The sequence below is a fragment of the Penicillium psychrofluorescens genome (assembly GCF_964197705.1).
Source record: "Penicillium psychrofluorescens genome assembly, chromosome: 1".
In the NCBI taxonomy this organism is placed as follows: Eukaryota; Fungi; Ascomycota; class Eurotiomycetes; order Eurotiales; family Aspergillaceae; genus Penicillium; species Penicillium psychrofluorescens.
The window spans coordinates 488428-512833 of NC_133439.1; the positions used below are offsets into that span (position 1 = coordinate 488428).

Below are 24406 nucleotides of genomic sequence, written 5' to 3' on the forward strand. Positions count from 1 at the left end.
CATTTGGTATTAAACGGTAGGAGAGTTTCATCGGAATGTGTCCGATCTCGATTGGCCGGATGAGGCAAATCTACAACAAGAGATCTGATGGTCTATGGAGAAACGGACGGTGATAACCAACAGATGATTAAACTCGACAATATAGACAAATTACGATCGCAGAGGTATCAACAGGTCGTACATCGTGAAGACAAAAGATCGACAGTTGAAAAATCAGGAACAGCTATACCCCAAAATCCAAGCAGGCCGAGGCCATCAACTGGATGACCCTTGGTGGAATCCGAACACTCACGCTCCATTGCCATTGCCATTATTCTGGCTCGAGGTCTGACCAGGAAGCCAGGGCGAATGCAGCGGCACCAGAAGACTTGGGTTAACATACTTCTTGAACCGCAGCTCGAGCTCCTGGCCTGCGATGTGCATCGGGAGGGCATCACGGTCGAGGCCGGACGGCGACATGATCGCAGAAGGCGAGGGGGAGAGTTCATCACCAATCTGGTCGCGATTGATACTCTTGAGGGCGATGAACTTCATGAGTGGCTCATACGTGCGCGCGAACCAGTAGGTAAACCAGACAGTAAAGATCAGCAGAGGCACGAGAAGCAGCGAGCGGGTGATGGCCAATCGCAGGGCCAAAACGCCGATCATGGCGAGTTGGTAGACCACCAACCCGATGAACAGACGGTTGCAGATCATCGGCCAGGCGCGGCCCGTGGAATGCTGCTGGTGGTCCATGGCATACAGGAGCTGGTATTTGTAGATGAAGTGGCCGATGGTGAAGTAGACCAGGCCGCAGAGGCAGATCAGCCAGGAGCTAGGGAACACGCTGTACACGATGCAGATGATCAGAACGAGAATCGTCTGCGGGATCGAGAAGCCGTAGCTGAACGTCGGCGGGATGGAGAGTTCCGAGTAATCCCGCGGCGTTTGCGCGAAGAGGTAGCGGATTGGATATAAGGACAGACTTCCGAACTCCAACAGCCGAAACGGGAAGAGTCCGACGCCCTGCAGGATTATGAGATTAATGTAGAATTGTGACAGACTCTCCAGAGATTGTGCCAGTGCAGAAGCGATCGTGGTAGCATCTTTGAACGCATCGCGAAATTTCTCCCAGAATCCGTAGAAGGAGGTGGCGGCACTGAAAACGGTGAAGACGAGGAAGAGGTTGAAGAAGGTGAAGAAGAAATTTTTCGAAATGACAGACAACTCTACATCGCCCCGGGACATCATTCCTTGGTTATTGGAGAGCCCTAAGAAAGAGGTTAGTCTTGGTCAGTCACACGTGCAGTCCACACTCACATTCATATAGGTACGGAACAGCAACGGTCAACAGTGTGAGACCCAAAGTTGGTAGACCAGTTTGAACCAAGGACTTCAGAAATGGATGGAAAGCCAGGGCATCGGCCAGGCTGGGAAATACTTTATGGAGAGTTTCCAATCGCAGCGCATAGGCGAATGGAATCAAGAGAACCGACCAGAATACGGTGAGAAACCCAATCACAAGAGTGATCGACCACGACTGCGCCATGCGGCGCAAGCGGGACAGGTAGGTGTTTTTCCAGACCACATCGGCCGGGGCCGGGGCAAGCCGGGCGAACATCCGCATAGGGCGGGGGTCGAGGATGGCCTGCACCAACATCTGAGAGGCAGCGATGGATTCCATGGTCACAAAGGCAATCTCGGTGGGACGATACTCATTTTGGCGCGCTTGTAGGATGTGTTCATCGGTCTTCCGTAACTTCTCCTCGTAGTAATCGATCGCATCAACCATCCGAAATCGAAGCTTGAACGGACCGTACCAGATGCGAGCCTTTGGTCGTTCCTGGGAGTATCCAGAGACGTGATCTCGGTCTGCGCTAGAGAGCAGCTGGGACCGCTCATCATCGTCATTGAGGAGATCTGGTCCACGCTGGTTCATCAAGCGCACGGTGCTCCTGTCACTTTGTGGCCTTTTGTAACCCAAATGTTTCGTCCAAGCCCACTCCAGGTTTCGAAGAATATTCATCCGCTCGTCGACTAAATTGTCTAGCTCACGCCAGTTCCGGCATAGCGTGATACTCTCAACTTTGCCAATGTTCAAGCCCTCCACAAAATCCTTAACCTTCTCCTCAGACAGTAAATCTCGTGGGATGCCAGACAAGCGAACGGTGCGGTCGGTCGTGCTGGTCTGATTGGCGAGATAGGTCTGCCGGGTGCGAATAATCTTGTTCGTCTCTTGGAGAAGCAAGTAGATAGCCAGCCCAGTGAAGATGTATGGGAACAGCACGTAGATCCAGAGATACGGCGGAGCTGATTTAAGCTTATGCTTGTCTTTATCCTTGGCCATCGCAATCATGGTCTTGTTGTGCGGCGGTCCATCATTATCCCACCCAGGAACCCCGTACCGGCCTTCATATTTGTAGTGTAATGGTAGAATGACGGCGAGACCGAAGAAGAAAACCGCGGAGAGGAACCGGATGGCAAATTTGAAGAAGGACAGTAGCTATAGCACTTAGCACAACGTTTCGCGGGACGTAAAAAGGTGTACCTACCACATATGCATCAAGGCCAGCAGACGCCAGGACTTCATCCTCTGTAATGCGATGCACGATGGGTATCCAGCCAAAGAAAGTATTCGGAAGTTCCGGTAACCGGGAAGCGGCATTACGCAGCCGTCGTCGCGCCGCATAAAGCTCTGACCACTTTGGTCGCAGAAGCTGTGAGCAGTCAGCGACAGTTCACACCCAGAAAAGGATCGAACATACACAGAATGAGAGAAAGGCACCTAGGCCCAGTGCCAGACTGATCGAGAACTGCGTGTACAGATCGCGGCCCTCTGTCTGATCCCCCCACCGCCTCCCTGGTGCATCGCCGGAATTGTTGGAAAGCACGGCCACCAGCGGAGTGACCGCGGATTTCGTTAGAGACATGCTTCTTGGTCAGAAGATGCTCAAACCCCAAGAAACTGTCGTGTTGAAGGGTCGCGTGCGCTACCGATGCATCAGGGCGTGCACTGCTCGAGACTGTTGAAGCAAAACAACTGACGTCAGGGGAGGGATAAAGAGAAGATGGAAGGGAGAGAACAACTTGACAGGCGACAGACTTTCGCGAGAAATATCACGGTTCCGAATCGTAGGCACTGCCAGCTCAAGAAAACAACCAAATGCTGAGAGTGGTGCGAGCTTGTTCCCTTTTTTTGTTTTAGCGGCGTCGAAGGATTCGATGTTAGTTGGTTACGTTAACAGCTTATGCTTGCATCTGCTTAGTCATCGGGATAGCATAACCCGAGGTGCACATGACCGGGCCTGGCCTCCGCATTACTATTATTTCTACAATCGGTGAGTCGATCCATAATGATGGAGGCAAGGAGAAAAGTCTCGTCAGTCAAGGCTTGTGATGCCTGTCGTCGGCGAAAGCTGAAAGTAGGTCCCCTGGATTGATCGCTGTGGATTTACTCATGGAATCGACAGTGTCCTGGGAAGCAGCTATACGACCCGGATCCCCGGTGTCTTCGCTGTCAGAAAACGAACATTCTATGCACATATCATGACGAACATGGAAAAAGAGGACCCAAGACATGACGGTAGGTTCATCACGCCATCTGCCAGTCCGCTAGCTCACATATATCGCAGAAGATTAAATGCCATCCGTGCCAGTCAGGCACTAATGAGTGATTCTGGTTCAGTCCCTGGACAGAATATGAATTCTTTCGCCGCTATCTTACCAAATGAATCCGTTTTGAGCCCCTCACCGGCCCAGCTTTCTGTCGGCAAGGAGTCAGGGCTGGGCATTACTGATAACAACATTGAACCAGAAACTGCAGGGCTTGACTGGGGCGAGCCCTTTCCCGAAGTGTTTACTGGGAATTATACCCCCATGCAGGTTGACTTTGGTCAACTTTCTTCTACCGAAAGTACTAAAGAAATTACCTTGTCACGGGAAGATATCATGGCCGAGCTAGCCCTCTTCTTTACGGGATCCTATCAGAGAAATCCGGTCATCCACTTCGAAACACTGCTCCGCAAAGTCGATTCTGGCGAGTATCTGTCAGATTCCAGCTTTCGTGCCTTGCTACTTTCCATATCGCTACTGAACGAGGCTGGTCGGTTCCGTCACTCCCCTGAGCGAGGAATGACCCGCCTGGAACTTCTGTCCCAATCGATTGAGCGATTGAGAGTTACGGAATGCCATTTTGCGGACTTTCCATCCTTGGATTGTTTTCACTTCTTTTGTCTTATTTATCGCTTACAGCGTCCGAGACAAACACAACCGCGCTTTTCTGTATTTAACAGAAGCGATTGGGCTGATGGATCTTGTCGGATATTCGAGAGACCCGGTTGGGACGGAGCGATTCCATCGCATGGGGCGTCTGATATTTATCACAGAAGCTGCATCCAACTCTATCTATGGAGCCGATAGGAGGAGAATTGCCAAGCAACCGCCGAATCTGACTTTTACAGAACCTTCTGATATATGGCACATTCCAGACACCCGTCTGAAAGAATTTCCTCTGCCGTTCTCAACGTTGGACTTGAATACTTTGGACAAACAAGCTATTTATCTCTTAAACGCGATGGCTCGCCTCTACTCTTCTCTAAACATTAACGAGATCATGAATGTTGCGTTCAGAGACGATTCCATGGCCGTCATGGTCGAAGTCAATGAACGAAAACCATCATGTTCTATTCAAACTGCCGATGTGGCTATTACCAGACAATGGCAACTCGCCTCACACTGGTGGCGTGCTCTTTCAAATAACCAATGCGCACCTGAAGTGAAGGCCCGGGCAGGCTACACATTACAAATCATGGGCCTAACCGCGATCCAACAGAGCAAATTCTTTACTCCCGGCTATTGTCGAATTATGGGCCACGGGAAGCTGGCTGCTCTTGCAGATGCCATGCTCAATATTTCGTTCACTCTTGGGATCGTTCCCAGCTGCTCTAATTTGTATCCTTCTTCGTTATCATTATTATAGGATATCTTTAAAGAGCTACGTCTTCTAGATGGCTTCTTAGTTAGTTTGTTAGCTAGTCTATATTAGATATTAGGGGTAGAAAGCTTAATAGAGCGAGCTATCGTTCTATTGGGTTTCTAGTTCGTTTTTCTAAAGGAAGTTCTAGGATCTTATCGTTTAGTACTATTATAGCTTTCGCGTCTAGTTTAGTAGCTATATAGTTGCTTTCCTACACCACAACGCTAGGTGACGGTAAATCCGGCGCCAAAACTGGCGTCTAAGGACTTCAGAGGGTCTCGAACATACCATCCTTAACAAAAGGAGTTTGGGAACTTGGTTTTTGGCAAGGGTGTCATCCTGTCATTGCTCCCATGGAGCCATCTGACCCTGGGGTCAACTAGATTATACCCGGTTGTGAATAATGTACTCTTGTCACAACGACTTCAAGGGAGTCGAAAGAAATATAACTCCTAATAGACATAGTAGACATGGTACCATACTACACATACTACACCACAACTCTAGGTGACGGCGGCGCCAAAAATGGCTACCCCGGACGCCATATTCGGTGCCCTAACTTACAGTAGGTTATTTGCTAAGTCTGTAAGACGAAGCGAGTGTTTTATTGTGTCGGAGTGGAATTCCCACTAGTAATTTACTAGGATCCATCTTCCGCATCCTAATCACCTAATCTGATCCATCAGATCTAGGCTACCAGCGTAATTTCCGCATTCCGGCAGTTTTTCCCGCTTTCTGCCCCCCTATAAAATCCAGGATAATAGATAGACTGAATACCATCGTTTTCATCATTGTCAAATCAGACTATTTGGTAGAATTACTAGTGATTACGCTTATTTTGCATTTCCACATATTGTCCAAAGTGCCAGCTTTAAACCAGAGCACGTGACCATAGTAGAATAAAATGATGACAAAGGAAAAACAAGCCTCCTGATCGCGGATCTGTGCCAGCAGTTCAATGGCGGTCATCCCGGTTGAGCGTCTGTTGCGAAGACCCTCGATGGGTCGCCGATCGAGTATTTAGCGGTGTGGTTTCTTGCAACGCATCTCCTCTGCCACTCGCTTTGCGACAGTCGTAGCAGCTACCCGGTGAGGTTGTGTTGCTGCAATGGCTTTCCCATCTTGACACCATCCGGCCTGGTCGAGGTACTGGGGCAGCTGAGGGGTTTTCCCGCTGTCCGTCTGTCCCATATATGGTGACTGGGTGGGTCTCGACCAGATACTACAAGCTTTATTTGTGGCGTGCAATTGGTAGCAATGCAGCTGGCTTGTACAGTGCCGGGTAAAGGAGCACACATCCAGCTCCGAGGCCATTGTAAGGGAGCGGATCCCGGTTATTGCTGGAAGCCGTCTCTCGGATATCAGCTTCAGCTCCAGCTGTAGCCAAATTCATGATCGAATCCGAACTCTTGGAGCAGTTTCAGGCAGTGGTTTAAGTTGCTACAGGCGTGGAGGAAGCCGATAAAGGGGGGATAACATGGTTGTTCCATCATGTTCCCACAGGACAGTGAGACGGTGGGAGTATGATGGGGAACTCTATAGGGCGTTTATTCCTGGTCGATCGCGCCCCCTTATCATCCAAAAACATCGTAGAAAGCGGCAGCCGCAGTCGGGGGAAGGACTTGGTGGGGATGAGTCGTACGGGCGACAATCTAGCGAGCTCGGTGATGCGAGGCCTTGGTGGTTCGAGGGAGCTAGTGGAAGTAGGAGGCAATTGAGAGACCGATGGTGTAACGAGAACGATTTTGTGCAGCGAGGACGTGTAGGCAGGTGGCCTGTGGGGATACGGGAGAAGAGCCCTCCTAGTTCTTGTTGTTCAACTTGAAGGACTTGCTTGCCTCCGGAGATATCGATAGGGCTACCACGGTAGGAGACCGCGCTTCTTCTCATTATTCTCCGTGATGAAGCCCTTACCACGAGTCTGTTGAGATCGTATGAGCACATCATGACGACACTCCCTCACTACTAGCCGTTTAGATAGCCGCAATAGCTTCATTTCTTCCCTTCTTAGACAATCTGAATCATTCACACATCTCCTCTAAGAAACGTCAGTAACTTAGCTTCAAGAGAGTCACGGACTAAGTCGTTAAAGGCACGGTCCGCATGGGCGTGTCGTTCGAAGGGTGGTCGTGGGGCAGAGCACTCAGTGCAGCGAGAGGGGTGGCACGGGTGCCGGTGTGCTTCTTCTTCGCAAAGCTGCTCCTGGAGCTTCTTCTTCGCAAAGCTCCTTCTAGGAGCGGCGAAGAGGTGGGATTCTCCATCCGCTTTGAAGACTTGACCTCTGCGACAACCCGTATTAAATTCTTGACGGATGGAATATTACTATGAGACTCTAGTGGATCATCTCCTGTCGCGCTATTCTGTGATCATGGTGGACGAGGCTCATGAGAGATCTCTAAGCACCGATGTTCTCCTAGAGATCCTAAAGAAAATCCGAAAGAAGCGGCCCGAGCTTCGGATTATTGTTAGTAGCGCGACGTTGCAGGTCGAAGACTTTCTGCGCTTCTTTGCCGAAGATGAGGACAGGCCTGATGCAGGGCTAGCTGATCTAGGTGGAAGTGCTGGCAGGATAATCAGCCTAGAGGGTAGGATGTATCCGGTCGACACGCTACTAGACGTAAGACGAAGTGAGTGTTGTATTGTAAACTAGTAGTAGTGGACAGTAACGGCGACAGTAGGTGGCGATCATGTGACCACACGTGATCCGCAACTGCTCCGTAAGGAGATTAGCGATCTCACGCTAAGTCACATGCTTCCATCCGTGCAACTCCTCGCAGAGGTAGCAAGAACTTAACACCTTACTACCGCGATACTAGGGGATATAGGAGGAGGAGAGTATAAGAAACGTGTTGGGCGTTGACATTGCCGATAATATAGAGGACTATCCAATATGCATGTTCTCAGTAGTGTAAGCGTATACGTAGTTAGGAAGGCAGTCTTATCAGAGAAACTCAAGTATCTACTCTCCACTCAGGTAGGAGAGACGAGCGTAAACACCATAAGGAAATATTTTGCGGCCGAAAGGGATTAACAAGAAGGAAAAGGAAGGCGACTAAAAAGAAAAGCTTATTATCACGACTTCGGGGAGATTCGAACGCGCTACCCTTAAAAAAAAACTAGGTGTGAACTTGGTTTTTGATCACCGTGTCATTATTTGTTCCCATTGAGCCATCTAACCCTAGGGTCAACTTTGTTGTCCTCAATTATGACTTATATGTCCTGCACCCAAACTCTCCAAAAGTACCTAGCTTCTGCTATTTTCATCCCTTGTTACGGTAGTGAAATTACTTGGTATAATGTCCTTAACAAGGCAGGGAGTTGATCAAGCCCCTTCATTCCTAACGCGGTGAAATGGCAAGGTGATCTATACTGCCTGTAGGCCGGCCCCTCCGCGCCTCAATTCGACCTAACCGCATTTTTACCACGTCTTATAAACGATCCGTTATTTTGGCCACTTTGTAAACGTATCTCGAGAGGCCATTTCACCAGCTCAAAAATGATTAAGTGGCAGGTTTGCCGTCAGCAATACTATAATAGAATTGCCTCTTTAGTCGCTCGAATTGAGTTATCAAATTGCCGGATGACAGCTCTCTTTTTAGAGTAGATTCCCCGGAACAACGACCGACATCCTATAGAAAAGAACCTCTAGGGAGCGGCCTTAGGAGCCATTGTCAAAAGGATTAAGAGCAGATGTTACGATGTGTTTGCAAAACACTATAAAAGCAGAAGAGAAATAGAAGAAGACAGAGAGCAAAGAGTTGGGTGAAGAGAAAAGGAGAAAGGAAGGTGTATAAACAAAGAAAGCGACCAAGTAAACAACGGCTCTTTGCTTATGCTCTACCTCGTAGAAATTGCAGCAATATAACGTCATTTTTTGGCAATAAAAACGCGCTATGTTTCCGCTTACGCTTCTATTTTGTTTGCTCAGTTTACTCTCGTGTCCGTCGCCCGCCCCCAGTGGAGATCGCAAGTTTTAAGGGTTGATTCTCTTCTGTTTTTCTTATAGTTATTTACACCTGATGCACCGCTTCGAACGCCTTAAAAAGAGAGGTCAGTACGCTTGACTAGATTCTTCTTTTTAAGACTGACACTGCATAAATCGGATCTACTTCGTCGTTCCCACATCATATCGTCATAGTTTCTTCACTTGATCAACACTACTACTACCCTCTAAGTAGCTCATTACAGAAATCTACTCAGTGAGACGGAGCTTAGGCGCCTTCATAAAAGTGGCGGTAGCCCAATTAGGAAAGCCCCACCTAGCAGACATTGTCCTGGCTATATAGGTAACTCTACTTAATTGGAACCCATTCTCAAGCTAGCGTCTTGATAGTGCGCCCCAGAATGAAGAGAAGAGTGTGAAACGGCGAGCTGGTTTTGCACTTCCCTATCTGGGATACTGTATGTTTCAACTATAGTTCAATGTCAAGAGTCGGAAAATGGCGGGGGCAATGGATTCAACCCTGCTCAATACATATGGCACGATGTGTATTCCCGGCTCGATTCTGCAGCTTTTTGCCCCAAACATTGGCGCCCTTGTTGTGGGACGATTCTGGAATTGTTGGTCTCTCGCATCGCAACCTACACACAGATGTTAACTCCAGTATAGATTTTGGCATCAGTGTCGTCACTAATATTGCACCCATCTACCTATCCGAACTAGTTCCAGTAAAACTCCGGGCTCGAGCAGTAGGCTTCACTATTGCAGGGAGTGGTGCGGTATCCGTCATCGCCACAGTCGTTGTGTGGGCCTCGGAGAAGCTTACAAATAAAAGACAGTACATGATTCCGATGGGAATTCAGGCATTGGCACCGGTTATTTTGCTGTTTCTGTCACTGCTTCTTACTGAATTGCCTACTTGGTTGCTCATGCACGGCCGTGACGAAGAAGCAAAGAGAAATCTGACTTCAATTCGCGGCGGCAATGCTGCCCTCGCTGAAGCCGAGCTAGGGGTTGTCATGGTCGCGCTGCGATCAAACGACGAGCGCAGAAGTAGCGTCAAATGGTGGGGAATGTTTAAATCAGAAAATTTGGAGCGCACCATCTGCTCAGCAGCGCTGCTATGCCTTTCTCAAGTTGGCGGCCAGATTCTTGTCGGCACTTACTCGACCGTCATTTTGGTCCAGAGTGGTGTGGCCGATCCCTTCAAGATCACCATCATCTTCTTCCTGCTACAGTTTGCCGGGACGCTTGTGGGACCATTGCTTCTCGATAAATTCGGGTGACGGACGGTTACACTGCCAGAATACATTCTCCTTTTGATCTTGGATATCGCCGCCGGGGCTATCGAATGCGCCGGGCTCACGACCAGCGGGCAACGGCCGGGGCTTGCAGCAATGTGCATGATCTTTTCATTTGTGAATTCAATCGCTTTTCAATCAGTGTACGCGTCTCTCGTTCCCCGAGGCTTTGAGCAGAGTTGATTGAATTCTTCCATACAGGATATACGTCTTACCAACCGAGATCCCAACCACAAAGCTACGCGAGCCAACCATGACCTGGTCTTTATTCTGGTCATATTCAACGGCAATTGTGACCACCTTTGCAGTCCCACAATTGACAAGTGCCGATGCGTAAGTCTCTCCACTGTTTTTCCGGCTTCTCCAGTGCTGACTGTTGACTTTTCCGTATGTATATAGTGCGAACCTAGGCGCCAAAGCTTTCCTGGTATTTGCTGGCTGCATGCTGATTACCATTGTCCTAAGCTTCTTTTATCTGTAAGGATACCCTTACCCTCTTGCAATGACACGAAAGTTATTGACACCGACTCTTTCTAGACCCGAGACTGCGAATCGAACGCTAGCCGAGATTGATGAGCTATATGCGGCACGAATCCTCAAACGGAAGTGGAAAGGTTTCCAGACGACAGAAGCTACTGCATTAGACAATGGGATGGAGATGTCATAAAGCAGATAATTGGGCATGAAGGACATCTACGGAGGACAGAATACTCGTCTTTGAAAAAACAATATATTCTAATTCAAACGCAACAACAGAAAATATTTAATGATCGTGTATATAATGCAGGGTATGCAATGCGCAACTCATAAAACATAAAACACCATGTCTGCGTCAAAGATGCAAATCAACGAGAAGTAGGTATGCAATTTAAGCAAGCTTGGAAGCATCGTAGTATAAATCAAGCAGGCAGCCTGCAGACCAGGCCTGAGTAGGCGACTAGAACGACACGTTAGCAATTAAATTATGGCACCACTTTAAATCAACTCACCGAATCAGCGCAATGCTCTCCATTCTTGTTGGTCAGCTCCGTCAAGCCCTTCCACGGGCTCTCCCGTAAAGCCTTCTTGCAGCCATCAAGTCGTCGAGTGACCTGCTGGAACGCCTCGGTGCGTTCCTCGGGAGTATTCCGGCGGCTCTTGAGATCAAAGTATAGGAATGCACGAAGGAAGTAACCGCGTTGCCAAACCCACTCCGGACCTTGGTGGTAGTTGCGTCCCTTGGAAGTAGCGAAGTCGGTCGAGTCCTCGGAGTTGTTGTAGTTCGGCCGATAGTTCATGTCCGACGGATCTAATGTCGCCATGCCGACAGGGCCGAGAATGGCAGGCTCTGCAATTGCAAGAGCTTTGAGTGCGCGGTCTGGGTTGAAAAGCGAGGGTGCTACAGACATCGCAATGGGGAAGTTCGAGCGGAGCTGGTAGTCCTCGAAGGGCTTTCCGGACTTGTACAAATCCTTGTAGATGCCGCGGCGATTGATGATCGCAGGGTCGACATCATAGTGACTGTCTTGCTGGGAATCGACAGGGACATAATAGCAGCGCTCGAAATTATCCAGGATCTTGTTGGCCCACTCAGTAAAGGTGACAGATTTGCCATCGCCGAGTTCCACACCTTTGTGGGGATAGAGTTTGGAATCGTGCAGCTCGGAAACCCAGCGGAGAGCGCTGAAGACAAGACCGGTGATCTCAATGGCAGCGCCATCGCGAGGAGTTCCGGGGAAACCCTTGTTTCCAGCCTTCTCACTCTCTCCCATCTTGTCTTGCCAGGTGCCACAGTTGTTTTGACTACCACCAAAGATAATACCGGTGTCCCAGTCTACCTTGATGTCGATCTGGAAACCTTCAGACTTCATCTGAACGTCGAGGTCTGGGCCTGCATTGTATTCACGGAAGGACATGCCATGGGCGTGTCTCTGAAACACCTCTTGGATGCATTCCAGAAGCGTTGGGGACTGAGAATAAGCTCGCGGGTCATCGAATGGGAACCATGTATCGTCATATGGCAAAAATCGTCGTGGGACCTTCTCTTGCAAGATCTCAATGCCATTTGATGCCATCTTCGTGTAGTCCTGAATGGCCTGCAAGAAGAACCAGACCGAGTCCCGAGAGTTGTATCGCGGCAGCTTGCCGCTGCTCAGCAAATTCGGGATCATGCCATGTTTGAGCACACTGGCAAAAGCCAGAATATGCTCCTTAGCATCGTCGAACCGCCCAGTGCAGAGGAAGAGGCCACGGATGGAGATAAAGACATCTCGACCCCAGCACCGTGCCCAATCAACAGCAAAATGGGGCAGCCCTGCTGCCAAACTTGGAACGTGCTTGGTAGGCCACAACGACGCCGAGTTCACAAAACCCGTCTGTTGGACACTAACCATTGCCAACTGATGAATGAATTCTTGGCCGTGCCGCACGTTGTCGCTCAATTGATGGATGCTTCTCTTCCACGCAGCGTTGTAAGCAACTTGCATAATGATAGCGAAATATCTTGGGAGCAGAAAGCTAGGCAGTCCGCGGACGGCATCGAATCGCTCTCGCAACCAGGAAGCAGGTTGATGCAGAGCAACATATCCTTCCTTAGAGGCCACCTTCTCGATGCGCCCCACCACGTAATCCAAAGCCCACTGCCCTTGTCGCAGATGGTTGCAAAGAGGGTGAGCGAGCTGGTTGTACTTGATTATATCTTCAAGGACGCTCCACCAACCCTGAAGTCCAGCGTAGACGAGAGGGCCATGTTCTGGAATGCTGTACACCCCGTCCTGACCGCCGCTAGAATCCCTCTCTTCGGCCTCACACCGATAGAGCACAAAGTTCAAGTCGATCAAGCTTAGCTTCGAGAATGCCTCATCAGCCCCACTTGCGAGGTAGTTGTCCAAACCAGCAGCATGCTCCGCTTCAGGAATCCAGGTCTCGAAGAGAGCGATAGCACCCGGGGAAAGAGTGCCTAACACGGAAATGGTAACATCATTACCGTTCTCCTCAATCTTGGTAGCCTCGATGTCGTTAGTACGACTAGGGAGACCCTTTAGGTACTTGTCGTCGGCTAGAACCTTCTTCGTGTCTTCGTCCGCATCGACCTCCAGTAACCACGATCCAATGTGTTTCGCTCGGGTTCCAGTGATATGAGTTGGGGGTAAGATTTTACCGCTATCGTTGCCCGGGAACGCAGTATGCGCAATCAGGAAGACACCCTTTCTGGTCTTTGGATGAACCCTGTGAACGGTAATGAACTCCCCATCATGATGTATATGGGTTTCATCATAGCCCTCGACACCCATCATGGTGTGCAGCTCATTCAACAGCTTCTTGACTCCTCCGATACCTTCGCCAGATCCAGTTTGGAGTTGGTCCACTCCGGAAAATTTGGACGCATATTGCCGTTTCTCATGAACAAGATCGACAAGCTTGGGATATATCTCATCATATCCCATCACACTGCCAATCGCAGAAGCACACATGGCAATGAGAGCAGCGTTCGGCAGAGTGTCCCTTGCCTCGCGTTTTTGGGCTGGTACTTCATTGTCGTGGGTGCAGTCCATGAAGAGTGCCTGCACAGGACATGGTCGAATGTGCGTAATTTGCTCATCAGCAACTCCTGTCCCAGCAGACACAACAGCGTGGCTGCTAGCAGACGGCAGATCCATATCGAAGCTTCCTATGGGACGGCCACCGTGTCGATGGATCAGACGGCTTAGCTCTGCTGTGCTCCAGGCCTGCATTGCCTCTCGGATTAGTGCGTTGATTCCGAGACGTTTGACGAACACATAATCAGCCTCTTCGGAGCCAGTGAAGAGCTCCGCGAAGACAGTCAAATCCGGCCTCACTTTCCGTGCTTCGTCAAGCAAGTATTCTGCGACCACCAGAGGCGTTGAATGGCAGTTGTCAATTCGGAACCCAGAGAAGTATTTAGCCATCAACTGAGTATACCGGGTCATGAAGTCCCATAGGAATGGACTGTCCTTGGGCGAGTTGCCATATCTCAGCTTGACACAGTCTCCCCACACAATAACCTCCCGGCGTAGGTACGCCTTGGAATCGGGCCCAGCGTTGTCGCGCATCGCGTCGGCGTTCCAGATCCAGCCATTGTTTACCAGAGCAAGAGCTCTGGGACTGTGCTTCTTGGTCGTTTCATTGTCGGGGAGGCGAGTGAAGTAGCTCTCGATAAAAGGAGAATCTTTGGTGACGGCACCCAACTTGGGGCCATGATCGTCGATCCGGAGGTACTTGATGCGATTGAAAAGTTGATCCATCATATCTTCCAAGTCTGCATCGAACTCCTTGTAGAAAGGCAAATTGACTTCATCCAGTAGTTTCAGGAGAGATGTTTCAGCTCCTGGAAGATCTGAAGCCGACGCGTCATAAGGACCAAAGAGCACAGTCAGAATGGCTGCGCCGAATTCGGGGTCCACCTGACGGGAGAATCTCCCCAGGAGCTGCTTCGATGTCGGAATTCCATGCTCACGGGTCACGTCGGCTTGCTGTTTCAGTGTACCAGCCTTGAATTGCTCGGGGTCAAGATGCTTCCATTGTGAGCTTGCGAGATCGACTTTGACACTGGACCAAGCATCAAGAATCTCCTTTGCGACAGCTTTAGGGTTGATTGTGTAGAACTCCCACAGACGAAGCCCATCGATGACCTTCTTCCGCAATACATTCATGACCTTCACCAGATCATCCTCCGTCTTGAACTCCGTCGGTAGACCTAGGCTTTCTAGGTCCTCGCCGAACTTGAGCAGTGCCGTGTCCAGCTCCAGGGCCGATTCCAGCCACGGCGCTGTCTCCAAGCTGTACCCGGACTCTGGGTGTTCTTCCAGCCATTTGCTGTTATTCGCAGTGTGGTTCCAAACCACGTCGGTCAACGTCAAGAGCCCATATTCGGATTCCATCCGTGAGACCAACGATGATACATCTTTCTCTCCATTGGGAAACAGCTCAGAATCGAATGACAGCTGGTCGAATATGCTATATGGTGAATTAGAGCATCCCCGCTGCATCAAGGGCGTGAAATGGACCATGTTGTAGTTCCGCTGGCTGATTCCATGGAGATGTTTATCCCAGTCGGTCGGATATTGGCCCATGAACTTTGACAGAACCGAGAAAATAGAAAGCGCATTAAGGGGAAGGTCATTTCCGCGCAGAGTCAGCTTTGGCGACACATCGATGTAGTGAACAGGCGTCTGAGTCGGCTCCGGAGCATGCACACGGTCGACCGAGAACTCTGGCAGTGGCAAGAAGGTCGTATAGAAGGCGAATGCACCCGCGCAGGGGACCGGGATGTCGATCTGGATGTTCTTGCTGAAATGGGGCTGCAATCTACATGCGTCTCAGCAACCGCGCCGTCTCGGTACACCATTAGGAAGAACGGAGGCTGTACCTAAACTCCCTGAACGAATGGCGGTCGAATGCCTTGTCCTTCTCGGGGATGTTCACCCAGAGACTGCCTTCTCGGCAGATCGAGCTGGTGCCCTCAATGATAAACCGGAGCACGTAGTGCGGGTCGGTCGGGGGTGGGAGGTAGATGTACCCTCCCGGCACATCGGGAGAGCCATCATCCTTCAACGGAAGCAGGTAAACCTGACGGGACGGGCCCATGGTGCAGTTCGACTGTACCGAAGAAGCGATTGGGCGAAACCAAGAGCCTCGGCGTTCACAACTGGAATTAGAGATCACCAGCGTGGGCAGGGACTACAGAAGACCGCGAGCGGCAAAGAGAGAGAATCAATGCAAAAGATAGAGAGCAGAGCAGCGAAACGGAGGAAGCAAAAAGTTGGGAGGGGCGGAGAAGTGAATTTTCCCCCCTCCTCTGGTTCCTGGTGATCTGGCCAGCCGGTGACATCATGGACGCACGGACGAGAGAGCTGTCTATAGTTAGATCCTACGACATATACCGGATCATGGCTGCCAGACTTCCTGTTTGCGTGTTCCTGCTCACCCTCGCTTCCCGAGTCGAATTGGACTAATTAAGGGATGTCTCTCCAGCCACTCCTTCAGGAGAGGCTCAGAAAAGGCCGTGGTCGCCCCCACATTGCGAATATCGAACAAACCAAGGCGGTCTGCAGCAGTTTGTTGACCGCCAGCATACTATACTCGATGCAATCGCTCGGTGCTAACTAACTAGCTAGTCATTTATTCTAATCCGGATTTTGAAGTAACAGCCATTGCAAGACAACCTCCCACACGGCAGACGAGGTCGCTTCGCCCACTGCCTGCTCAGTCTTGTTCTTGAAAGTTGGCGGTGAGCCCCCAGGACTCCAGCTCGAAGCGAACAGCATATATATAGTTACGTGATCTATACCTTGTTTACATATAGGCTAGTCGAGAAAGGAAAAGGATAGGTCCAAATGAGAGATGCAAATAGCTTGACCTTAGAAGTTGAATGTTGCCCGAGGATTGGGCTGACGGTTGCAACGCCTTGCCTAACATTCTACACATGATCTAGCCATCTCAGATGGGTGGTCCAAGTGGCGGACAAATCGACCTAATAATCATGGATGCGACCATTTCAGCTCAAATCCGGAGATAAGCACCGGTCTCGCTAAAGTCCACCAACTAAGTCCGAGTACCTTTGTATATACAAGACAAGACTGAACAGCTCAGTCAAGAACATCTAAGAAATTAAAGAACTTCACTGTCTACATTCCATGATGTCTTCTAAGCCCATTATCCTCGTCACCGGCGGCAACCAGGGCCTTGGCCACGAAGCGCTCAAAGCGCTGGCCCGAGCGAACATATACCACCTTGTCGTCGCCGCGCGCTCTCAGTCAAAGGCCGACGAGGCGGTCAAGACCATCGCATCCGAGACTGGCTCAGACCCTTTAGACTTCACACCCGTCGTTATCGATCTGGACAACGACGAGTCCATCTTCGCCGCTGCTGGAATCGTCAAGGATAAGTTCGGCCATCTCGACGTTCTCGTTAACAACGCCGGCATTAACCGCTCACTTAACGAGAATGCCACTCTCCGTGAGAGCTTCCGCGCTGTTTTTGAAACTAATGTTTTTGGTGTTGCGGTCATGAACGAGACTTTTTTGCCGCTCATCCGTGCGTCGGGATATCCTCAGCGCCGCATAGTCACTGTCACTAGCGGCTTGGGTATGTTCGGCGTCGCCCTTACGGAACACTCTCCGTATAACATCTGGAAGTACAAAGTTCCGGTGTACCGCAGCAGCAAATCAGCTGTCAATATGCTCGCAGCCGTCGACACTATCTCGCTCCAGGATGAAAATATCCCGACTGTTCTCGTCGAGCCGGGATACTGCCGTACGGCTTTTGGAGGATACCAAGGCCACAAGGACGCCGACCTCGGTGGTAAGGTTATCGCACGTGCTGCTAGTGAGGGGGATAACAAAGATTTGTTTCTGAAAATTATCGATGATGAGGGTAAGCATGCCGAGTTCGGCTGGTAATGCATCAGTATTTGTCCAATACTCTAGTATAGTATAGCAGTTAGATGCCACAAGGGACCTCTTATTTGCACTGAGAATCAAGTCTACTCCAATTGTTAGAGATGGGTCACATGTCAGCCTCAACGTTCCGTCAGGGTCCAAACTCCACTACAGTAGTATGTTACCACTGTAGTGGGTCGATCTGCCGCATTACGATCACCCGAACGAGGCGTCCAGGGCAATTTCCACCCTGCAGAGTTTTTCCACTTCTCTGCCCCTATAAATACAAACATGATAGATAGCCTGAATACCATCGTTGTTGAGATACTGAGCTGCTGTTTACTGTGGTGCAAGGGTTGCGGCGCTCGCTTGGGAATTACGTTAGTGAATACGCCTATTCCGCAATTCCACACATTCATACCACATCGCCACCGCCAAGTCTCGCCTATATAGACGCTATGGTCTTTTGCTGTACAACCTTGTATGAACCCATGGTTGAGTCGGTCTTGCAAATTCATATCCAAGAATAGTCATTCCATGCGATAGTCAACATACTAGATCACCAGGCGTTACCGCCAGGAACAATGTCTTCCTTAAGCCCCGACCTTTCGAAAAATCCATGAGTAATGGCAGCGATAGAGTGGGATTGGCCCGGTTCAATGCCGTTGAGATTCGAACTGTTTTTCGTAATAGAGTTAACAAATCAGGTTTAACCATAACTCAGCAGGTTATTGCCGTTTATTATTCAGATTATCAGGGATATTTCTCTGATAGGGCAGCTCTAGGGTGGACCATGAACCTATTTAGTACGTGTTTCAGTCGGCATCCACACTATAAGGCCGCTAAAATTTAGCGCGCTGCCAAAGGGCTAGTGGGCCCTGCAAATTTCTTGCCAGGCATTGTAAACGCAGCAGGACAAAAGGATTTGGTTGCTAAAATGCCTGTCAGAGAATTCATGAAAACTATGTATCTCCCCAGGCGAAGACGTCTCCTTGACAATGTGATCTTCTTGTTTGTAGCTCTAGCTGGGCCTGGTTTCCGTACCAGAATCTAGCCGAGCACCTGCTGGTGGATCATTAGGCTTTTGCATCTGATACGCGCTAAACTTTCTCGAGAGTTTCCGCCGAATTGATAATCAACGATCTTACAGGGTCTGTCCCTGTGTCCCGCAGGAAGGTTATATTAAATTTTTCCTTCCCCCGCAACTTTCCCGCCATCAGGTCTGTACATGTCCTTCGTCGGTAGTATGACAGATGAGGACCAAAGGACACTGGCCGTGAAGACGGTTGCGGCCGTCTTCATGCCGTTGGCATGTGTATCGGTTATCTTGCGATGCTATGTCCGTGGTTGGGTGGTCAAGGCGTTTGGATGGGATGATGGGTCGATGGTCCTGGCAATGGTAATTAACTTGTTATTTGGATGCTCAAGTTGAAACAAACTAATTCATTCCATAGGCATTCTATGTCATGTTCGCCTCCTGTACGATCGGTGGCACTCTGTACGGCACTGGGCGGAAATTCGAGCACCTCACAGCATCGCAGCGGGTGACTGCGATGAAGGTAAGCCTTCAATTTGGTAGATTACTTTCAACCTCCCACTAATTATTGTATTCGAATAGTACTGGTGGCTTTGCGAAATCGCCTACTGCTTCGCCTCGATCTTCTGCAAGATTTCCATCTGCCTTTTCCTTATGCGAATCACCATCAGAAGACTCCACATCTGGATAATTTACATTGTCATGGTCCTTACCGTCCTTGCAGGATTGGTATTCATGTTTCTGATGCTTCTACAATGCAAGCCTCTCTCGTACTTCTGGACGCGGACTGCTCTGGATCCCAGTATTGAGGGCTATTGCATTAGCATCAACATCATCATCACCATGACATACGTGTACAGTGCATTTGCAGCCCTATGTGATTTTACTGTGGGTATTTTGCCCATTTTCATCTTGTACAAGCTACAAATGAGACGAGAGGTGAAACTGGCTGTGGGAGGAATTCTGAGCATGGCTTGCGTGTATGTCATTTCTGCCTGACAGTCTTGAAAGATATAACTGACAACCTTCAGTGCGTCAGCAGCCGTGGTTATCAGGCTCCCATTCGTGAAAACATTTGCCAATCCCGAGTTCCTCTGTCGGTTACCCGCTATCTCTTTCTGAATCCGCTGTCGGTTTACTAACCAATCCATAGATGCTACCACCCCTATCGCCATCTGGTCGAATATTGAGGCCGGCCTCGGCATCACTGCTGCTAGTCTCGCAACCCTCCGTCCTCTATTACGCCTTTGGGTTGGTTCTCACACCGACTCAAGCTATCCGTCTGGCTTCCCGAAAGCATCTGCATCACGCAACCGAGGTAGTTCGGCCCGGGCGATACCATTGGGGTCAATGGATAGAGACTTGAGGCCGGAGAAACTGTCTGTCATGGTGAACAGTATCGAAAGCCGAAGGGACAGGGAGAATACGTCGTTATCTAGTCCGAAAAGCAGTGAAGAGAGGCTGACTGTTGACCATGCGACACCCTCCATGCCAAGAAAGATGGAAGTGGGTATTCATCAAACATTCGAAATCACACACACGACGTCGGACGGGAATTATGGAGAAGAATCTCATCGAAGTGTGAGGGAACATGTATAATTAGTTTTGTAATGCACGTTGAGCCAACCTCATGATCAAGCAGATTCTCAATTTAGACTTATGATATTAAGGCGGTGCTATAAATTGATGCTTAATTTTAACATGCCGAGGTATATGAATCCCAATTTTAACGGATTCTCATCTTCGACATAGTGTTGTTTTTCTTTGTCTGAGAATGGGGAGCCAAAGAGCCAACTCCTCCCCCCACGCGTCCCTAAGGTCCTTGTGGTGCCTTCCGGATTCGGGCCCGTCGTGCAATCAAGGTACTCGGCCCGTCAGTTTAAAGGCTTTCATGTCTTAAGGCGGCCAGAACCTGGCATTGTCTATCGTTGAAAGCTTTCATCAAGGATTCTTGCGATTGACGGATCTCGAACCAACATCGCCTCCAAAAACCCGCGGCCCAAAATGCAAACCCAAGAATTGGACTCGGCCGACCGTGACAAATTGGCTCTATACCATCCTGAGCTTCCACGAAGCGGAAGTTCGTTTCTTTTGGTACTTTTGGCCGACCTCCACGACACAGAGAAAGCGATACTGCTTCAACACTGTCAGCGTACTCAGTCCCAGACCAATATCCAAACATGGACTCCTTTTAAATCCGCGTTGTGGTCTATTGCCCGACAAACTTCCAACCGCGACAGCCAAGCAAATTTGTACGCGCTGGCAGTTGAATTGTATAAAGCTGGTCACGCGCGCTTTTTTGTAGCGGACGGACTTACCAAGCGCCAGATCACTGGTCACTGTCGTGTTGGCGAAAGTACCGAGGTTTCTGTCGTCATGATTGTCATTCGGCGAAAACCATCCGGTGATTTAGCTGTGTTCGCTAAGCGTGTGAGCTGTTTTGAGGACGGGGGTGACGAAGATGCCACCCTTGGACCTCCGGGTCTTGCTCAGCTAGCAAAAAACGAGTTGGATGGAAACCTGACTGAGTCGTTAATGAATCATGAGATTGGTATGACTCTCCATGACCCCGATCAGTCTCCGTTAGGCGCCGATGAAATGCTTGGTCCAGTCCGCAGCCATTACCTGGATGCCGCGGTGGGAACCTTGCTCGCTTGCCATTTGCCCTTGGAGCTGGCTTTCCATATCATCTCATTGGCAGACGGCACAGTACCGTACAAGAAGGCAGCGCTGGAATATCATCAAAGTCCGCAATATACTCCAATATTTCTCCTCTTTCCCACTACTGACAAGGAGCTCCTGGATACCAGCACCATCATCCAAGACAGCTTGCTTGGATGTGCGAACGAGGAAATCAAGCCGGTTCAACTCATCCCTATGGCTTATCACGGTATCTCATCACGGCGGGACTTGCTTGCATTTTGGAAAGATCATCTTCACCATGATCCAAACAGTGCCACAACCTGGGATCCTTTGAAATTTCTCCTCAGTCCTATTCAAGACATCACTTCGGCTCACTTCGGGGCTGTGTGTGGCTGCTGTTTGTCCCCAGCGATGATCGTACGCGCCACCTTCCACTCCATAATGAAGTTCAAAGTTTCGGACCTCAACTGGTCTGATCCAGCAAATCTGTTGGATGTGTGGAAGAAGCAAGGTATTGAAGCTATTGAGAGCATGTACCACCCGGACCAGCCATTCTATCCCAATCCTCCAGAGTGGCTGCCAACATGTCAATGGGATGAATCATACAAGGCAATACCGGTCTTCTATCTTACCAACCAGCTCAAATCAGCTGAAGATCACATCATAAAAGCCGAGCTTGTGGCGAAAGATGGAGCGAACCACGAGTTTGAATGGAGGAAAGAGGTGTGCTATGTTCCGTGGAGAGGCGACCATGATGCCACATTGGAAGACATTTGGAGTATATTTTGGAAATTTTGGGACCATGAAGCGCTCAATGTGATATGTCCTTGCTTTTTCTGCATCGATCGGCAATCTGCTGTGGATCAAACGGTATTATTGATCTGTCCGGATTGGTATTTATATGAGACGGACGAAGCAGAATCGCGTGCTATGGAGCTCCTGGCGAATATCGTCGGCTCCAGAATGCGAGGGTTTCGATACACTCGAGTTCGTGGCCGGGATGCCCATGTTGACAAGATGAACCTTGATAGCTACCACTTAGATATCGAGGACGCTGGGGGTCATTTCGGGGTAAAAAGGTTTCGTCGACCTGATTTTCCCGCACCCGGTATTCTTCCGGGTGATGAGGCTGAACTAAAGAAGGCGGACGGGGAAATAAGTGGAGAAATAAGCTAGCCAACACGATGTCCGTACGGCGGTTCATAGCGGCCAGCATGAAAAAACAACATCATTAGGAATTATGTCCAAGAAAAAACATACAGACTCCCTTCAATCTATTCGTGCCACTCATAATGTATGAAATGGAGCACTCACCCTTTGTAAGGCTCCAAATCATCTCGAGCGCGACCAGCAGGTATCTCGGTAGTAGAGAGAGGTGTAAGAGGTATAAGTGGCCTATGTAGTGGTACACTTAGATTGTTGTTGTATGCTATACGTACATTCGTGATCCAACTATCTACGATATAATGTCCGATACCCCCATTATAGCCTTGCGCTAACCATCGGAGCATCATCACCATTCTCGCCTTGCGATTTGACAGAAAGGGAATTCTGGGATCGGGTTTGAGGAGGGCTGTAGAAGGAAAAAAAATCCAGAGGTTCGCTGATTAACACCACATGCAGACTGAAGGGAAGACACAATAGGAAAATTACCGCTCAATGTGCGAAGGGATGTCTGCGACCGACATTTTGCCTTCCAGGATTCCTAAGGAGGGTCAGCATGGTGGGCACTTGGTATAGGACGGAAGACCACTTACGGTTAACAGCAGTGAACAGAGGGAACTGGTCCTCAATACCCTGCTTCTTCAGGAACTTGTTGACCTCTGCGGAAGTCAAAGTACCCTGGAGCTTCTGGCCGTTGAGTTCAGACTTTTCAACCTCCCCGATGGGTTGGTTGCGCTCGACGCTGAGCTTGGCACAGCGGAAATTCCGCCCACCGCTGCAGCTGGTGATCAGATCGGCGACACCGGCGCTCTCTTCGGTGAAGGTGCGGGTGTCTATCGTGGCGCCGAAGAACTTCTCGCCAAAGCGCACCATCTCCATCAGTCCAACCCGCATGACGGCGGCCTTGGCGTTGTCACCCCAGCCCATGCCATCCACCCAGCCCGCAGCCAGAGCGACGATGTTCTTCAGGGCGCCGCTAATGGATACACCAGCAACATCATTGACAACCCGCACATGGAAGTAGTGGCGGTGGAAGAGCGTCTTCAGCACTGCATGGTCGACGGGCGGGTACTCCGACGGCAGCGCCTGCAGTTTCACCCGCGAGAACTGGCCCGAGGTGTCCTTGTGTTCAAATTGCACTAAGTCGGTCTGGGAGGCATTCGGAGATCGTTGAGGCGTGGGCGCCTTGGAGTCCAAGGTCGGCGCGTCGTAGGCCACACTCGTCTCGGACCATTTCTCCTGGGCCACCTCGTTCGCAATGTTCGCGCCGGACAGCGCACCACAATAGATCCCAAGGGTCTTGCCGATCGTCTCCGAGAAGAGGTTGATACCTTCCTCGCTGACATCTACACCCTTGATGCACGAGATGCCACGGGCATACGGCAGGATCTTGCCCTTCAGCTGCTCACAGGTCTTGATGATAAACTGGTGCGGCAGGTTGAAGACCAGAATAGTGCTGTCTTTGACGGTCTCCTCCAGCGACGGGCTGGCGTGCAGGTTGGCCGGCAACGGGATTCCTGGAAGATATTTGACGTTCTCATGGATTCGGTTAATCACTTCGGTCAACTTCTGGGGGGAGGTTTGAGCAGGGTCGTAGTGCTGAGATGTCTTGGGGATCTCGACGTCCTCCTCAAACACCCACATTTCCACCTTCTCCTGGAAAACGTCAGAGTTGGCCGCCGTGTTTTCGGCGACGATCTTGGCGATCGCGGTTCCCCTGCCAAAAAATCAGTTCTGGGGGGGAAATTTTCCTCGGGATCTCGCACGCACCAGTTGCCGGAGCCCACCACCGCCACCTTGTGCTTTCGTTGATACGGGCCGAGAGATCCCATGTTGGATGGCTGCTTCGAAGACGTAGAGTATGGTCGGGAAAGAGCTCGATCGGCGAAAGGCGGGGACTTAAAAGGCCGTAGGGATCCCGACGGAGGCGAACGGGACGTGGTGAATCGGCGGGCCTGGATCCGGGTGGCTAGCGGCGGCCGAGGCAGG

General features: G+C 50.1%; 8 protein-coding genes across 8 annotated transcripts; 5 read left to right on the forward strand and 3 right to left on the reverse strand.

Annotated features, from left to right (window-relative positions):
* Nucleotides 1-288: 288 nt before the first annotated feature.
* Nucleotides 289-2909, reverse strand: PFLUO_LOCUS156 (uncharacterized protein; the record flags this gene model as incomplete). Its single annotated transcript, XM_073778611.1, has 4 exons — nucleotides 289-1250; nucleotides 1300-2482; nucleotides 2532-2696; nucleotides 2745-2909. 4 exons carry the CDS (start codon nucleotides 2907-2909, stop codon nucleotides 289-291), a joined length of 2475 nt encoding a protein of 824 aa, XP_073634254.1.
* A 6714-nt stretch (nucleotides 2910-9623) lies between these two features.
* Nucleotides 9624-10180, forward strand: PFLUO_LOCUS157 (uncharacterized protein; the record flags this gene model as incomplete). Its single annotated transcript, XM_073778622.1, has 1 exon — nucleotides 9624-10180. A coding segment is annotated over one exon (557 nt), but the record flags the coding sequence as incomplete, so codon positions are not given.
* Nucleotides 10181-10448: 268 nt separating this feature from the next.
* On the forward strand, nucleotides 10449-10862 carry PFLUO_LOCUS158 (uncharacterized protein; the record flags this gene model as incomplete). The annotated part of the gene is made up of 3 exons (XM_073778633.1): nucleotides 10449-10528; nucleotides 10595-10672; nucleotides 10733-10862. 3 exons carry the CDS (start codon nucleotides 10449-10451, stop codon nucleotides 10860-10862), a joined length of 288 nt encoding a protein of 95 aa, XP_073634256.1.
* Nucleotides 10863-11063: 201 nt separating this feature from the next.
* PFLUO_LOCUS159 (6-glucosidase) lies at nucleotides 11064-15781 on the reverse strand (the record flags this gene model as incomplete). Its single annotated transcript, XM_073778644.1, has 3 exons — nucleotides 11064-11132; nucleotides 11185-15502; nucleotides 15564-15781. The coding sequence occupies 3 exons, from the start codon at nucleotides 15779-15781 to the stop codon at nucleotides 11064-11066; spliced, it is 4605 nt and encodes a 1534-aa protein (XP_073634257.1).
* A 1052-nt stretch (nucleotides 15782-16833) lies between these two features.
* PFLUO_LOCUS160 (uncharacterized protein) lies at nucleotides 16834-17595 on the forward strand (the record flags this gene model as incomplete). The annotated part of the gene is made up of 1 exon (XM_073778655.1): nucleotides 16834-17595. One exon carries the CDS (start codon nucleotides 16834-16836, stop codon nucleotides 17593-17595), a length of 762 nt encoding a protein of 253 aa, XP_073634258.1.
* Nucleotides 17596-18802: 1207 nt separating this feature from the next.
* PFLUO_LOCUS161 (uncharacterized protein) lies at nucleotides 18803-19732 on the forward strand (the record flags this gene model as incomplete). The annotated part of the gene is made up of 4 exons (XM_073778667.1): nucleotides 18803-18973; nucleotides 19029-19133; nucleotides 19193-19590; nucleotides 19642-19732. The coding sequence occupies 4 exons, from the start codon at nucleotides 18803-18805 to the stop codon at nucleotides 19730-19732; spliced, it is 765 nt and encodes a 254-aa protein (XP_073634259.1).
* A 1962-nt stretch (nucleotides 19733-21694) lies between these two features.
* On the forward strand, nucleotides 21695-22429 carry PFLUO_LOCUS162 (uncharacterized protein; the record flags this gene model as incomplete). Its single annotated transcript, XM_073778678.1, has 1 exon — nucleotides 21695-22429. One exon carries the CDS (start codon nucleotides 21695-21697, stop codon nucleotides 22427-22429), a length of 735 nt encoding a protein of 244 aa, XP_073634260.1.
* Nucleotides 22430-22902: 473 nt separating this feature from the next.
* PFLUO_LOCUS163 (glycerol-3-phosphate dehydrogenase) lies at nucleotides 22903-24249 on the reverse strand (the record flags this gene model as incomplete). The annotated part of the gene is made up of 3 exons (XM_073778689.1): nucleotides 22903-22958; nucleotides 23011-24134; nucleotides 24188-24249. The coding sequence occupies 3 exons, from the start codon at nucleotides 24247-24249 to the stop codon at nucleotides 22903-22905; spliced, it is 1242 nt and encodes a 413-aa protein (XP_073634261.1).
* Between the last annotated feature and the right edge of the window lie 157 nt (nucleotides 24250-24406).